We start from the raw sequence: 17,151 nt of genomic DNA, 5'->3' as shown, positions 1-17,151 counted from the left end.
TTATCCAATACTCAGATTTCGTTTTTTCGTTTTTAATTAGATATTGCCTAATTTGCATATTTAAACATTAAATTACAGAAAACTTGTAATAATTTTTTTTTCTCATCTTAATGTAGGTAATCAACTGGGAAAGTTTCATGGTGATATCTGCTAGTTAAAAATGTTACCCTATTCACGTGTAGTGTCTCGCCTTAAATAGGTATAAGGTTCAGGTTCAAGCCATGGGTTCGTGCAGTTGCCGCAGCCAGTGACCGCGCTAGACGTCTGCTGTGCAGCTGCACTGTGCTTAAAAACAAACTGGCTACAATAATCTCGAGAAAAGGAGTTTTTCCATAGTGTAAGCTCCTCACGCAATACGAGACCTCTCGAAAGAGAACTGTACATTTTAGATAAAATTAACTGTTGGATTTTTAGTCAACTATTTTGGTATGTTTAACTCAAACAATCAGGTAAATGATATTCAGAGATTTTATTAAGTTAATAAAGTTAAATATTACTGTGATATTTACTAAGCAACAGAATTGTTTTATAGGGCATATAAGGGCGCCTCCATTTCCATATGTGGATTGAGTGATCTGAACCACTATTTCCACGATTTTTATACAATTTATGAAGTAGACATCCTATTCAGAAGTAGTACTGGCAGTTTTATATGAATTCAACCTCAGAAACAGATATGTGCGTTATAGCTCGCTGACACATCCCAAATAGTGAATCTATTTTTTCTTTTTCTTTATATTAAAACATTTTTAGACCTTTTAAATAAATAAAAAAACATTGAATGGATGCTATCTTTTGAACTCTTGGCATGAAAACAAACTGAGGTTTCTACCAATCTTTCATGATTTTTCATGTTCATATTTCAAAATAAAGGTCACCGTGAACATATTCTTGTTGCAAATTGATAAATTATGCCTCCTCTGTAATTTATTTAGGAAATCAGTCACCCAAGAGATTGAGATTGTAAGCTTTCAAGCTCTGAGATTGTTTTGTCAAGATTAGTTCAGGTTTAGTCTAGGATATTACTGTTTTAAATATGCAATGGGAATGGGCCGGTGACACCGTGTTTTAAGCATTGTAATTTTTTTCTACCATTGTTTCAGTTTTTTGTCATTATTATTGCCTTTAAGTGTGAAAGCACCATCAGGTTCTTGAGAGGGGGTTAAATCCTCCTAGGTCATGCCTGTGATCTCTCTGAACAGTTGAGCTTAAAATCCTGTCTGTTAAGACAGAAGTGGCTCCTGACTGCGTTCACTTCCACTTGCATTTTCGGTCAACGATTCATGCCTTGAATTTGGGCCAGCTTCATCACATGTGATCCTGAGAATCTGTCCTGAATATATGCCCAAAGTTCCCACCACTCCCAATGTAACCAAGACATTTTTAGTTGGTTATTAAACCCAGTATCCACAAGAATTCATTTAAATGTGCTGTTTTCTGTGAGCCATCTCATTCTGTATTAGACCGGCATCATGAAACATCCACTCATTGTTGTAACTTATATACCTTGATAATGAGTGTGTGTGCTGCTGTTATGCTCATTAGAGATGCTCTTTAAGTTCTGCGTGCTACAGGAACGCAACACAAGATCACACACACTTCTGATTACCTGCTCACACACACACACACCGTCATACACTCTCGTCGATGCATTGATGATCAAGCTTCTCTTCAGCATTATTAAGGGATAGAGCAGGGAGTCTTTTTAAATTAATAGTTAGCATTTGAAGAGCTGGTATCCCCGTGTTCTCACTTCTCACTCAATTCTGCTAAAAGCTGCACTGATGGGTTGCCAGGTATTTGTCCCAGTCAAACAAAGAAAAAAATGTGGAGCAGTTTGAGAAACAACATCACAATGACTCCATCTGCTGGTAAACGCCCAGTACTGTGACTTTAGCAGTCATTCTGCAACTGGTGAACAGTGTTATTATCATTTAAATTATTAAAAAGATTTAAATATAAATATAAGCCATCCAGACTCCAAACTTTTGAACGGTATTGCAAATGTTCCATGTAGTATCAACTTATAATAATACAATAATTATGCAATTGTTAAGAGACAAAAAAGTTTTTATTTTTGTATAAAAAAATGTACATAATTCAGATTCTTTTTTTAGATGATCCTTTACCCAGAAGGCAGATGTAAATGAGGCCGGAGCTGAGTCTGATCTCACCTGTCCAGGTGAACGAGAAGTGAATGAAAGACAGTCTGTCGTCCGCTGCCATCTGTGTGAGAAGATGCACGTAGGAAAAAAAATACTATGGAAGTAAATGGGGTACAACAACTGTTTGGTGACCGACATTCTTCAAAATATCTTCTTTTGTGTTAAGCAGAAGTAAGAAATTCATACAGGTCTGAAACAACTTGAGGATGAGTTAATGATGACAGAATTTTCATTTTGAAGTGAACTAATCCTTTAATGAAACCCCACTCCATGAAGGAGGGAACGGAGACATTATATATGTCAGAACTGATTGACACATTGAGATCTTGCCTGAGAGCTCAATCAAAAACAAGCCAATGTACACTGGCGAGCGAGATTTGGTGGTAAGCCACTCCCTGTACATACGGGTATATAAGGCAGCATGCAACTAGCTCATTCAAGTTTGCTGAGGAGGTCCGGGCCATTCAGCAGTAGTACAGGGGTTGTGGCAGGCGGGACGTAACTCTTCAGGGAACAGGGGTTACATTAGTAACTGAGACATTCCCTATCAGTCAGTCACATTCTACGTTACGTCAGAACTGACTGAAGCATCGGGATCCCTATGGATAGCGGCACAACCGCTGATCCTTCCCATGTCGCATAGACCTCCATACCCGGTGGGACGGAAGAACATAACTTTCCAAGGGGAAGGTCGATGGCTGCTGTTCCTTTAACCCTCTGGGGACCACAAACGCGCCCGCGCGTTTTGCTCGTTTTTTTTTTTAGCAATGAAAATAAACACTAAATGCTCTGTTAATTTTGATCTTTCATTTTCGTGTAATACATCAATCGATCCTGTTCAAGTTTCTATTTTTTTTCTGTATCTGTATCTGTTTTGCTTTTTGACAAATAAAGAAAAATTAAGATGATGCGATTTCTGCCTTCTCTCTGTCAGTAAACTCCCATTTGAAACGCGTTCGAAAATGATCTATAACTCCGCGAAAATTCAGTCAAACAGGCAAACAGACCCACGGGCATAAAGCTTGAGATCGCATCTTTTAAATGAAGTCATTTATATAAAAAACTAATATTCTCAGCTTCTGTAATCTGTATAAAAAGAGAGCGACTCCAGTCGAGCTCATTACGAGCTAATTCACAGTAATGTGACCACTCCCCGGAGAGCGCGTGCTATTCAAACGCAAATTCTGAGAACTATTTCAGAGCTGTGAAATGCCCACATTAGCTGTAAACAAAGCGCGTCGCGACTCCTCGCGAGTGAGACATTATAGCCTACCTTATGGAGAAAAGATTCCTCAGAACAGTGCTGATGAGGAGCAATATCTCCTGAAATGAGGAGCAGATTCCGCTGAGGAGTGAGGTAGGCTGTTTTCTTTTCTCACGTGTGGAATAACGTTATGGAATAACGTTAGTGTAGGCCTATGTAAACCGCAAAAAGATGAATCGCATTTCTATAATATGACTCGCCTTTCTGTGAGATGAATGAAGGGGACATATTTGTAAAGACTGTTTAGCCTAAATATGAATCGCGCGTCTGTGTGTGAAAGAATAAACTGCTTTGCTATAGTCTACTGAGATGAGTAAAAATCAACTGGAATATGTTGAAATAAAATGTATTTGTATAAGCAACGTATTAAACTGCAAAAAAAATACTATTTTTGTCAAAAATAAATTCATAGACTAAGATGTTAGATGTTCCAATGTTGGCTATATTCAAACTAATGAATACATATGATAAAATGTAGGCCTATAATCTTTTTTTTTTTTTTTTTTACAAAGAAAGAGTACACTTGAAATATTGTTGAAATTGTAATTATTGTTGTAATTGTAACATTTTTAATAAAATAGCAAAACATATTTACAAGAGAGATGTAAGCGAAATCTTAAATGGTCAATATAAGTCTTCTTCTAAATATATCTTTTGTCCTTGCATTGTGGCTCAGTCAGTGTCACACCTGAATGAATGGCTCATTATGCAGAGTGGGTGGGACATTCATAATCTAAGGTGTAAACTACTCCTCCCCCTCGCATATTGGCTTTCCAAGCAAAACCTGTTTTACACCATTTAAATCAATGTATTTTTTTTTTGTGAACGATAAAGCAAGACTATTTTTACATCATTTTGAAGCCAGTACTCAAAGGTACAACATCAATTAGACAAAAGTCTTGTGGACACATATTTAATATGTATTTTGTGGTCTTAATTCAGCAACTTTCATTTTAATTTTTTCCAATAACCACGCATAAACATTATTCTCTTAAAAATACAAACATCTACATACACGTTGCTCGCATATTATGGTAGCCCTGTTTGTGCTATATAGAGTGAATTTACACCTTTGCCATTAACATGTTTATAAATAACTGAAAAAAGCACAAATGTCAAGGCATGTCAGAACATCTCAAGGACCCCAAAAACAGCTTGGTCCCCAGAGGGTTAACCTATACAGCCACGACTGGTTGGATAACACTGGGGAAACGTGCCGAATCCAGATGGAAAGGGACACAACAGAGACCACATCCTCCCTATAGGAAGGCAACATGTGGAAATACACATATGGACTGACCCTGGGGGCAATGCTTAATACGGAAGATCTCTAGGTATCTCGGTAGGTCCTGCCTAGACAAAACAATGTACAGTGGAAGAATACACGACCAAGAGGGAATCACAGCATATGGGGTATATAACTCCCAGTCGACTGAGCTCTCACACCAAGGGGACACGGCTCACCCTGGGACTGATACGCCAAGATGATGGCATCCACTATCCAGTGGCCAACCTCTGTTTGGAGACAGCCTTTCCCTTCTGCTGATCTCCAAAGCAAACGAAGAGCTGTTCAGATCTTCTGAAGCTCTGTGTGCGGTCCACACACGGTGCGCAGTGCTGGAATGCAATGCAAGGTTTGGGTCTGCCTCCTCCATGGGTGGCACTTTCAAGTTCACCACCTGGTCTAGGAAGGGGGTTGTGGGAACTTTGGGCACATATCCGGGTCGGGGTCTCAGGATTAAGTGAGAGTCAGCCAGTCCAAATTCCAGGCATGTTTCACTGACTGAAAATGCCTGCATGTCCACCACCCTCTTGGTACATGTGAGGGCAGTCAGGAGTGCCGTCTTGAGAGACCGGGTCTTGCAATGGCTCAAAGGGCGCTCTCTGTAGGGCTGTTCATACCACAGAGAGTCCTAAGAGGGGATGAGGCATGGCTGAGGAGGATTCAGTCTCCTCGCCTCTCAGTAAATATGTTTTGACTCTCTTTGATATTTTACATATGTTGTAAACAGCTTGTTTCTCCAGTATTCTTATTTCTTACTTGTTTTGGGGAATTTAGGGGGAGGGTGCAATTTTTGTCTGTAATCCTGATTTTCTCTGGTTTATGGTTAAGCAGGGAGAGAGGGAACAGTTATGTAAATTATTTTCCTGGATTATCTTTCTCCAGGTAATTTAGAGAGATTTTGGCCAGACTCTCCCCTAAAGCTATTGCCCCAATTTTCATTATTATTCTTTTTGATATTTCTGGTCTGGTTATTGTTGCTTTTGTGCCTTTTTTACTCTTTATAACAGAAAATTGAAAGTTAATATTGCTTGAATTGGTGGTTGTGTTGTCGATTCTGGGACAGAAGGTTGGAAATCCTCGTTCTCTCCATGGTTTTCTTTTTCTTTCTCTTTTTTTGTAAAATGTAATTCTTTACTTTGTTACCAGCTCCTCAACCCTAGATGGGTAGCTATGTAACACTATACCTCCTCCTCATTGTAAATATCCAAATACGCCTCTTTTTTTGATCCAGAAACATACAATACAACATGCAATGCTGTAGTAATTTATTGATGTAGAAAGCAGAAAGATAAGGAAAGATGGGTAAATACACAAACCCTGGATCAAACTGGGGTTAAGAATCAGGTGCATTTTAAAAACCATTTGAAACCTTTACTGAATGTGCACTGAAACTTATTTATCTTAAGGATAAAAGGTGCATACAGGTAAAATTAAAACAATGAAAAAGTGCAATATTAGTATTGCTCAGAAAAAAAACAGAAGTTTGGTATTTTGCTTGTAGGGTCAGTGGACTGTGGCGTAACATCCTCTCATTCCACTTAATCTGGCAATGAAATCAGAAAACAATTATTAAGGCAACATACACATAGTATAAATACTTCAAATGTCTACACACCAGCTCTCTCTCCATTTATTGCTCACCTGCAAACACCTCAACCTCACACAGTGTGAGATATTCATTGCGCCCAGGTATAAAAATGTTGACATATCTCCCATTAATAGGCTTAAACTTAAACGTTGCTGTGACTCCATTTGAGATGGACTCAACAGTCGCAGCCCTGTGAAGACACAGAGAAATAGAGAGGGGCGAATCAAAACGGCAAGAAGCATATTAAATATACTTCTGTCAAAGGCAAGTTTTTACATTAAAATTATTTTTTCAAAGTAATGTTATTTAATTTAATAAATGTCTAAGGGTATTAAGAGAGAGACAATACTTACAGCTCATTATTGTTGCCATTATTTTCCAGGCTGTTGCCGATACGGATCTGAGCTCCATTTATCCTCCATTCACAACAATCTCCACGATTAGTGATGCTAACCCTGGTTATCTTGTAGACTACCCCCAAGTCAACTCTCCACCAGGGGTCTTTGTCCGCATTAGTGTGAGTGCATGACCCACCACTCAAAATTGAATTCCTGTTGCCATCGACAGCATTTTGAGCTTCTTCTTGATCGTATGTGGAAGACTGGTTAGCTGTGGCTCCAAGAGCAAGATTCCCTGTTTAACATAAAATAATAAACAATAGCTTTTCTTGTTTTCACTTTAATGTGCTAAAGTATAATTCCAATATAATGGGCAAAATAATTCTAAACTATGTAATCCAAATGATTATTACACGGCTCTCTGGAATACTTGAATCTGATTGGTCAGTCGTGACATTCCCAGGTCTGATATTCACAGATAATGACGTCATCAACAGTAACGCTGGATAACACACAGCTCATCCGGGTTTCTGGAGCCGGCCTTTCTTTAATGTTTCTTGTATCACACTGTGGACCCGCTCTCTCTCGTTTCACACAAACACAACTGGTGCCAGTTGAGTCTCTGTTATAGTTATTAATTGTGTTCAAATATTAAGATTGTATTGAAGTATAATAGTATTAAGAGTACAGTAGTGTTCGTCTTATTGCCTGAATGATTGTTTTTATACACCATAATGGATTCTAAGATAATAAACGGCCAAGAATTTAAAACAGTTTCATCTCAAATCAATATTTTCATGTAATTATTAATTTGTTGTACATGACTGTACATTATCCCTTAAATATTTGTCTTGTTTGAACTTGTAGGTTTGTCTTGCTAGAGATATTCTTTCTTCACAGAAGCTTTACGTTTATTACAAGTGAGCTAATATAATATTTCAACTCTTTTTCAAATACTTTGTGTCCAAAAAAAAATATTTGTGGTTAGTAGCGATTTAATAAGACGGGGTCCTGATCAGCCTTTCAGGGTTTACTTTGCAATAACAACTGTGTTGATTCACATTATCCCTTATTGGTTATCACATTTTCAGTAAGAATATTATGTGTAATGCTGCGTTCACACCAGGCACGTGCACAGGTAGGGCTCAACCTGTGCAGAGCACATGCCCTTTTTGCCCTTACACTCCGAAGTGCCCTTTTTTGGGTGGTGTTTTTTTTTTTTTTTTTTTTTTTTTTTTTACATCAATGCTATTGGTTACCATTTACGTCTGTCTGTCTGTTTTACAAATATTTAGCAAATGAAAGTTCTTAAAATGACCTCGTGTAAATCGTATTCGATCCTCAAGCTGTCAGTATGCTGATAACTCCGCCCCCTCTATATTCACTGAATCCTGAAGTTCCACAGCAGCCGCACAGTAGACAGCAGCTGAACGAAGTTTTGCGAAGGGTAAATAAATATCTTGTTGTTTGAATAAGTAGGCTACTACTAAACACTATGTCTATAAAGGCTAGTATTTTATTTATTTTATATATAAATCAATAACTCACTGAGACTCACTGAGACATGTGGGACGTCGCCTGAGACTGAGAGGTACGGCTAGCATTTGCCATCTAGTCATAGCCAATAATACATTGACACTTAAATAGCCTGTGCATACAGTAGCATTTCATCTTTTATAAAATGCGATTTTGGCCAAATTTATTTTACAGCAGGAAAAACTGAGCGCCCATATAGGTACAACAAACTAGTTTGTAACCTGTTGATGAAAATGTAATGTGATACCGCCGGCGCCGTTTTAATGACGGACAAAAAATGCACATTTGCACACATTCGCTGGTCAAAAACTATATACTGATGATAAGTAATACAACAACATATAATTTGTTTTTACCATCGGAAAAATAACATGTGCGCCCCCGCGCTGTTTCGTACTGGAACTTACACAAAGCTACGAGTGATCCTCGTCACCTAGGTAACATATATTTCTAAGAAATTTCTTCTTTGATTTATGATTGCTGATACACTTAATTTATTAACATTTAGACTAATCATGTTATGGTTAATTCAAGGCTGTTAATATGCACGTATTATCTAGCTAATTTTTTAATCTATAGCCTATTCTATACTCTCCGCTCGTCCTCACATGGTTTTACTACAGTAATATTGTAGTAGTGACTTAAAAAAAAAAAACATTACAGAAGATCACTGTGAAATCTTTATATTGTATCATGCACAATGTAATTCATGATTTAATTCATTCCAAGGCTTCATTTATTTGATCCAAAATACAGCAAAAACAGTAATATTGTTAAATATTTTTTACAATTTAAAATAACTGTTTTCTATTTTAATATATTTTAAAATGTAATTTATTTCTGTGATCAAAGCTGCATTTTCAGCATCATTACTCCAGTTCAGTACTCTTCAGTGTCACGTGATCCTTCAGAAATGCTTTTCACTGCAACTGTAGGCCTACTTTTCACACTATTTTTTATTTTATTTTTTTATTGCTGGCTTTCCATTGCTACACCACAACTCCATTGCTAGACAATAATATTTTGGACCATTGCTACACCACAACAAAGGATGCATATCGCTCCGTCGCCAGAGCAGCTCTAGGACTTTCCGATCACTGCCTGGTTCATCTTCTACCAACTTACAGGCAAAAACTTAAAACTGCTAAGCCAGTAATAAGGACTGTAAAGAGATGGACCAACGACACAGAGCAGGTCTTACAAGCCTGTTTTGAATGCACTGACTGGAGTGTTTTTGAAGCTGCTGCTAGCGATCTGGACGAGCTCACAGAGACTGTAACATCATACATTAGTTTCTGTGAGGATTTATGCATCCCTACCAGGACTTACTTATCATTCAACAATGATAAACCATGGTTCACACCAAAACTCAGACAGCTTCGTCAGGTCAAAGAAGATGCCTACAGGAGTGGGGATAGGATCTTGTATAATCAGGCCAGGAACACATTGACAAAGGAGATTGAAGTGGCTAAGAAGAGCTATGCCAAAAAGCTGGAAAACCAGTTTTCCTCCAACGACCCTGCATCAGTGTGGAAAGGCCTGAAAGACATTACCAACTACAAGACACCATCCCCCAGCATCGACAGCAATAAGCATCTTGCGAACGAGCTGAATGTCTTTTACTGTAGATTTGAGACCCCCGATCAGACACCCCATACCCGCCCTGACCATCTCTCTACACAGCCATCAACACCTCCAGCCATCCCCCTCCCCTCCCCCCCTGCACTTCAGATCAGTGAGGATAATGTGCGTCAGATCTTCAGGAAACAGAAGAGAAGGAAAGCACCAGGCCCAGACGGTGTTTCACCAGCCTGTCTGAAAACCTGCGCTGACCAGCTGGCCTCTATCTTCTCACTGATCTTCAACAGATCACTGGAGCAGTGCAAAGTCCCTTTCTGCTTTAAACGCTCCACCATCATCCCAATCCCGAAGAAACCAAAGATCACAGGACTCAATGACTACAGACCTGTTGCCTTAACATCTGTGGCCATGAAGTCATTCGAAAGACTGGTGTTAGCATATCTGAAGGACATCACTGGACCCTTGCTGGACCCCCTGCAGTTTGCCTACAGAGCAAACCGGTCTGTGGATGATGTGGTCAATATGGGACTGCATTACACCCTACAACATCTGGACAAACCAGGGACCTATGCAAGGATTCTGTTCGTGGACTTTAGTTCTGCCTTCAACACCATCGTCCCATCACTGCTCCAGACCAAACTGACCCAGCTCTCTGTCCCTAGCTCCATCTGTCAATGGATCACCAGCTTTCTGACAGACAGACAACAGCTAGTCAGAATGGGCAAAATCACGTCCGACAGCCGCACCATCAGCACCGGTGCTCCACAGGGATGTGTTCTCTCACCACTGCTCTTCTCCCTGTACACAAATGACTGCACCTCTAAAGACACCTCTGTCAAGCTCCTGAAGTTTGCGGACGACACTACTGTTATCGGACTCATCCGGAACGGTGACGAGTCTGCGTACAGACAGGAGGTGGAGCAGCTGGCTCTTTGGTGCAGTTATAACAACCTGGAGCTGAACACGCTCAAAACAGTGGAGATGATCGTGGACTTCAGGAGAAACCCCCCTGCACTCCCTTCACTCACCATCACGGACAGCACTGTGACTGCAGTAGAGTCATTCAGGTTCCTGGGCACCACCATCTCTCAGGATCTGAAGTGGGACACTCACATAGACTCTATTGTGAAGAAAGCCCAACAGAGACTGTACTTCCTGCGTCAGCTGAGGAAATTCAACCTGCCACAGGAGCTGCTCGTACAGTTCTACTCAGCTGTCATCCAGTCCATCCTCTGCACTTCCATCACCGTCTGGTTCGGCTCTGCTACCAAAACCGACCTCCGTAGACTACAGCGGATAGTTCGGACTGCTGAGCGAATTACTGGCACTACCCTTCCCACACTCAAAGTACTGCACTCATCCAGAGTGAGTAAAAGGGCTCGCAAAATCACTCTGGACCCGTCACACCCAGCACACTTTCTGTTTGAACTGTTACCGTCTGGTCGACGCTACAGAGCACCGAGCACAAAAACAACCAGACACAGGAAAAGTTTCTTTCCCCAGGCCATCTACCTCATGAACACTTAAATGTTCCGCTACTGTGGAACAAACATGTGCAATACTTCCCTTAGACATTTCATTATAGCACCTTATAACTTTATATATATTTATAATTTATAATCTTTTTATTTTTATTTTATTTTTATTTTTTCTATTTTTTTATTTATACCTATGTTACTTGTCTTGTCACTTTATATTGTATGTGTACTGGAAGCTACTGTCACCAAGACAAATTCCTCGTATGCGCAAGCATACTTGGCAATAAAGCTCTTTCTGATTCTGATTCTTCTGATTCTGATTATTTTAGAGAAAGTGTAGTGAATAAGAGACCAACATCCCTGGCTCACAGAAGGTTGCTGTTAGGTTTAAAGAAGCCCTTAAAACATGTTTATCTATATTATCTATATTATTATTATTATGGTTGTTATTAATCGTGAATAAATCTAAAGCTTTATTTTGTGTTATTGAAAATGGGAGGTGGGGTGCCCTTTTTTTAGTTTCAGCACATGCCCCTCAAAAGGTCTGTGCACGGCCCTGGTTCACACCAAACGCGAATATGCGTCTGGCGCGAGTGATTTCAATGTTAAGTCAATGGTAAGACGCGTTTACCCGCGTCTGGAGATCTTGCGGCGCGAATGAGGCGTTTAGCGCGGCGCGGTAGACGCGAATTCGCCTCATTCGCGCGAATGACGCGAATTGAGCGTTTGGGGCGTTACGCGCGTTAAAGTAACAACATGTAGTTTTTCAACCTTCATAATATATTTCCAAGACCCTTGTGATGGTACATCGACTTACAATAGGTTGAATGAGACGTCTGCCAGAGCCTGGCGGGGTCTGTATCGCTTTTACTGGCACTATGTAACTTCGGGGTGCGGGTAGTAACCAGAGCTCAAAAAGAACTACAAAATTCGACTGCTTTACGGCATACGTCACTTCGCCGTGACAGGCCAACCAGCGCGTTTGTTTTCGTGCGTCTGTTTTCGTCATGGCTGAAGCAGCAGCGAAGAAGTCCAAGGTTTTGTCGGAGTAGAGTCGGAAGAGGAAAAGGGAGAGTGATAAACTGAAAGGCAGGACGAGGATCAATATTGGTCGAGCGTTTGCTCGCTGGCGTGAGCTTATCGTCAGACCGATGCTGACTTGGCCGTCATGCTGTTGAACTAGTAAGTAAATTGCTTGCATACTATCTTTAGTTTTTCTAATCTGTTGTCTGCCTGGCTACGTTACGGAAACTATCTGGTCCTCCATTTATCTTCATGAATCAGCTAACGTTAGTAGATGAGCGAATTATCAATCTGGTAGCTAGTAAACACTAACATGCTAGTTTTAGATGGTTAGGATGCTATCGCTATCATTCTCGTTCAGATTTGAGCATTGCAATCGACATGCAAATCGCAAATGTTTGAGTTAAAATGTTTAGTCTACTAAACATGTATAAATTATGAAAGGAGGAAGATTAATAATATTATCATTGCCCATATGAAAAAAAAACCTGCATGCTTCATATACAGTAACAGCCCGTTCTCATCCCAAGTCGTCATATACTGACGCTTTCAAAATTTCTTCAATATCTGACGCACAAAGCACCCTTTAGCGTCCATATGAGACGCATAACCCTACCACAGACCTAAACCTACCCATAACCGAAGCGTCTCATATTGACGCTAAGGGTGCTTTGTGCGTCGGATATTGAAGAATGTTTGAAAGTGACGATTTGGGGATGAGAATGCGTTGACAGTAACCGTAAATCATTTTACGACAGCGGTAATGGACAATTCCGCTTCCAACCTGTAGGGCGACCGCAGAGGAAAAGTTCCATGTTGTTGCTTTAAGCGCGAATTGTGCTTTTTGTGCATTCACGCGTTTGACGCGAATTTGCGTCTGCCGCCCGAGTTGAAAAATCTGAACTTCTGCGTCAATTCGCGCCGCGTTAACCAATCAGGAGCCTGCTTGCTGCTGTCACGTGGTGAACTGACAGTTTATAATGTTATTTTATGTTTGGCCTCAATAAATTATTTTGTAATATGACTAAAATGCACAACAAAGCACATAAAAACTCGATTTCAATATATGAGAGATACTCATTTTGTATTGAATGCTATTTATTCCATATTCTAGATTATATGAAACTTTATTAATCTAATGTAAAGACAACAAACACAATATAAAAACTTTTCAAAAAATCACAGGACAGGTTTCACTTTTGGAGGCTGGCTCCATTTATTATCAAAACAAAAATAAATGACAGATTAGGTGCGTGAGAGGGTGAACCTCGCGCCGGGCTGTACAGCGCGGGCTCGTCAGGCAGCGACCACTCGAGGCCGAGGCTTTATACGGCCTACGCTGTCCTCGTCAGCGTCCTCACCGTTAGGTCCACCAAACCTACCTCCTGAAGCAAATTGTGAAACTCCTGAAACCCTCCGGAGGGTTTGGTGGACCCGAGTACTGCGACGATGTCCCCTACGCAGCTGTTTCTGCTCTCCAGAGCATATACGAGCGGTGACTCTCTCGATTAATGCTATTGCTAATGCTCGATAAACATCTAAAAAAGATGGCCGCCAACAGGTTTCGAAACTTTCGCCCCCGGACTTCGCCTTTGACGCGCGTGACGCGCGTAAATTTCGCTTCAAACTTTTGATTTTACGCGCGTCAATTTCGCTCTTGACGCGCGAATGCACACAAAGTGGTCACGCGTATAACTAGACGCGGCAGGCGCGAATTTTGACGCAGATTCGCGTTTGGTGTGAACGCAGCATAAGAATATGTTCAGTAAGAATATTATGTTATATTATGTGTTACTGACAACATTCAAAGTAATGAAGAACACTCACTTGGAAAACAACTGTACGTTGATGTGTCTGTTAATAAAATAATAACAGTTATACACACATTAATAAGAACATAAACAAATTCTATCACAGAGTCTTCTCTCTCTGTCCCTTACCTGAAAACACCTGGACTTCACACAGAAGGAGATAATCACTGCGCCCAGGTATAATAATGTTGACATATCGCCCATTAATAGGCTTAAACGTAAATGTTTTTGTTTCTCCAGCTGAGATGGACTCAACAGTCGCAGCCCTGTGAAGACACACAGAGAAATAGAGAGGGGCGAATCAAAACGGCAAGAAGCATATTAAATATACTCCTGTCAAAGGCAAGTTTTTATATTAAAATTATTTTTTCAAAGTAATGTTATTTAATTTAGTAAATGTCTAAGGGTATTAAGAGAGAGACAATACTTACAGCTCATTATTGTTGCCATTATTTTCCAGGCTGTTGCCGATACGGATCTGAGAACCATTTATATACTCTGAATAACCTATATAATCACTATTAGTGATGCTAACCCTGGTTACATCGTAGCTTTTCCCCAAGTCAACTCTCCACCAGGGACTCTGCTCCCAAACAGTACAACTGCAATACCCATCTTTGTAACTTGAATTCATGTTGCCATCGACAGCCTTTTGAGCTCCTGCGTTTGCATTGTGTGTGGTAGACTGGACAGCTGTGGCTCCAAGAGCAAGATTCCCTGTATAACACAAAATAATAAATAACTTTTCTTTTTTTACTTTAATGTGTTTTTCCCAATTAAATGGGCAAAATAATTCTAAACAATGTAATCCAAATGATTATTACACGGCTCTCTGGAATACTTGATTCTGATTGGTCAGTCGTGACATTCCCAGGTCTGATATTCCCAGATAATGACGTCATCAACAGTAACGCTGGATAACACACAGCTCATCCGGGTTTCTGGAGCCGCATCACACTGTGGACCCGCTCTCTCTCGTTTCACACAAACACAACTGGTGCCAGTTGCGTCTCTGTTATAGTTATTAATTGTGTTCAAATATTCAGATTGCATTAAAGTATTTTTAGTATTAAGAGTACAGTAGTGTTCGTCTTGTTGCCCGAATGATTGCTTTTTACACCGTAATGGTCGGTGTTTCTTGAAACCATGTTTCCAATGAACATTCGCTACAGCATCGCAGAGTTGAGGTTAGAAGCAGTTTCTTGTTTGCATGACATATGGACTCAATAAATACTTTTGAGACAAATAAGTGTAAAAATTGTGTAAATGACTGTACATTATCCCTTAAATGTTTGCTTTGATAGGAATATTTTTTTCATCAAAGAAGATTTGCATTTTTTACAAGTGAGCTAATATAATATTTAAACTCAAATCAATATTTTGTGTCCAAAATAATTTATTTGTGGCTAGTAGCCATGGGTTATTTTGCGATAACTGTCTTGATGATGTACATTATCCCTTACCAAATATTCAGTAAGAATATTATATACGTGTTACTGACAACATTCAAATTAATGAAGAACACTCACTTGAATCATCAGAGCAAGATGATGTGTCCTTTACTGTTAATACAATAATAACATATATACAGACATTATTAGATACAAAAAAACAATTATACCATTGAGTCTTTATAAATAAATAAATAACACATTTTCAATAACCATTTTTCATCCTATAATTTTAATAATTTAATCTGATTATGATACACAATAATTACAGATTTTCAAATCCAGGCATTTTTACCTGTATTAATCTAAACGTACCTGTGGAATCAGCGACACACATCCCAGTAAAAAGTGTTAGAAACAAAACCACACGCATGTCCATCCTGATATAAGACATAACAACACATCTCATATCAGCATATGAAGGAATCATTTTCAATTTCTCATCCTCATTTAAACAAAGAAACATATATTGGTATTGTAATGATAAAATGGTATATGCTCAGAGAGGATGGCATGGCAGCCAAACTACAAAATATGAATAGCCTATACCTTACACACCATACTAATATTGGTTTGAAATACTTCACACATTCTTTATTGTAAATAATTGTAATTAATTATAATTAATATAAAGAAAGTGATATTATCGGCTGTTTTTTGTATTATCAACTGTTCCTCTTCCGTTTGTTTGTTTGAATGTTTATTTGTTTGTTTTTCTATTGTGGTGTAATTCTATTCTGTATTTAAATATAATTAAAATGAACAGAAAAGCTGAACAGAATATCTGACACACTCGGTCTCTCTTAGTGTGTTTATTAGTTGCCGTATCAACACTATATAGAGAAAAAATTGCAATTGCAAAAGTGAATTTCTTACTTAGCCTATGTAAATTTTTCATCTCTGTTTTTTGTGTTTATTTAAAATTAGACAAATCTGATATTATTTTAATCTTATATCTGTTAATTAACAGTTGAGATAGTTCATTAATGCTGATCTAACAGCAGAAACACTCGTCATGTTTAAACCCCAGTTGCTCAGGCGGGGCATGTTGTCACACTGCGTTACAATGAGCCGCTATTAGAACTATGATATTCTATTCTACACTTTTATATAATAGGCTTCATAAATGGAATTAATAATATTTTTATAAACAATTAATATATTTATTATTTATCCAATATATTATTCATATGAGGAATATTATGACCAATCATACGAATAATAATATATTCAATTTTACATTTATATCATACAAACACGTCAAAAAGAGACATACATCAAATTAAAGCTTTGTTAAGAGTATCACTGTGTTATTTCACTGATCTAACACATTACAGTAACATAATTATCAAAAGAATCACGAAGATGGAAATGACTCCTACGTCACACTCCAGCTCTGATCACTACTAGCCTCAAACGCTACTCCAGCTCTGATCACTACTAGCCTCAAACACTACTCCAGCTCTGATCACTACTAGCCTCAAACGCTACTCCAGCTCTGATCACTACTAGCCTCAAACGCTACTCCAGCTCTGATCACTACTAGCCTCAAACGCTACTCCAGCTCTGATCACTAATAGCCTCAAACGCTACTCCTGCTCTGATCACTACTAGCCTCAAACGCTACTCCT

At 39.1% G+C, this 17,151-nt stretch overlaps 1 protein-coding gene across 1 annotated transcript in view; it reads right to left on the bottom strand.

Moving 5' to 3' along the window:
• LOC311300016 (uncharacterized protein) overlaps nucleotides 1–17,151 on the bottom strand; it is a 187,266-nt gene that overhangs the window by 121,411 nt on the left and 48,704 nt on the right. The window contains exons 4-8 of the mRNA XM_084424072.1: nucleotides 15,599–15,631; nucleotides 14,501–14,786; nucleotides 14,199–14,335; nucleotides 14,086–14,112; nucleotides 6,656–6,935 (exon numbers count right to left, since the gene is read on the bottom strand). Of these exons, the coding sequence (XP_084280198.1) occupies nucleotides 6,656–6,935; nucleotides 14,086–14,112; nucleotides 14,199–14,335; nucleotides 14,501–14,786; nucleotides 15,599–15,631 (763 nt within the window). The remainder of the gene's footprint in view (nucleotides 1–6,655; nucleotides 6,936–14,085; nucleotides 14,113–14,198; nucleotides 14,336–14,500; nucleotides 14,787–15,598; nucleotides 15,632–17,151) is intronic.

Source organism: Rutilus rutilus (assembly GCF_951802725.1).
Source record: "Rutilus rutilus genome assembly, chromosome: 11".
NCBI classification, from domain to species: Eukaryota; Metazoa; Chordata; class Actinopteri; order Cypriniformes; family Leuciscidae; genus Rutilus; species Rutilus rutilus.
Note: the sequence above shows the minus strand (reverse complement) of the source record. Positions and strands in the feature narration are given on the sequence as shown.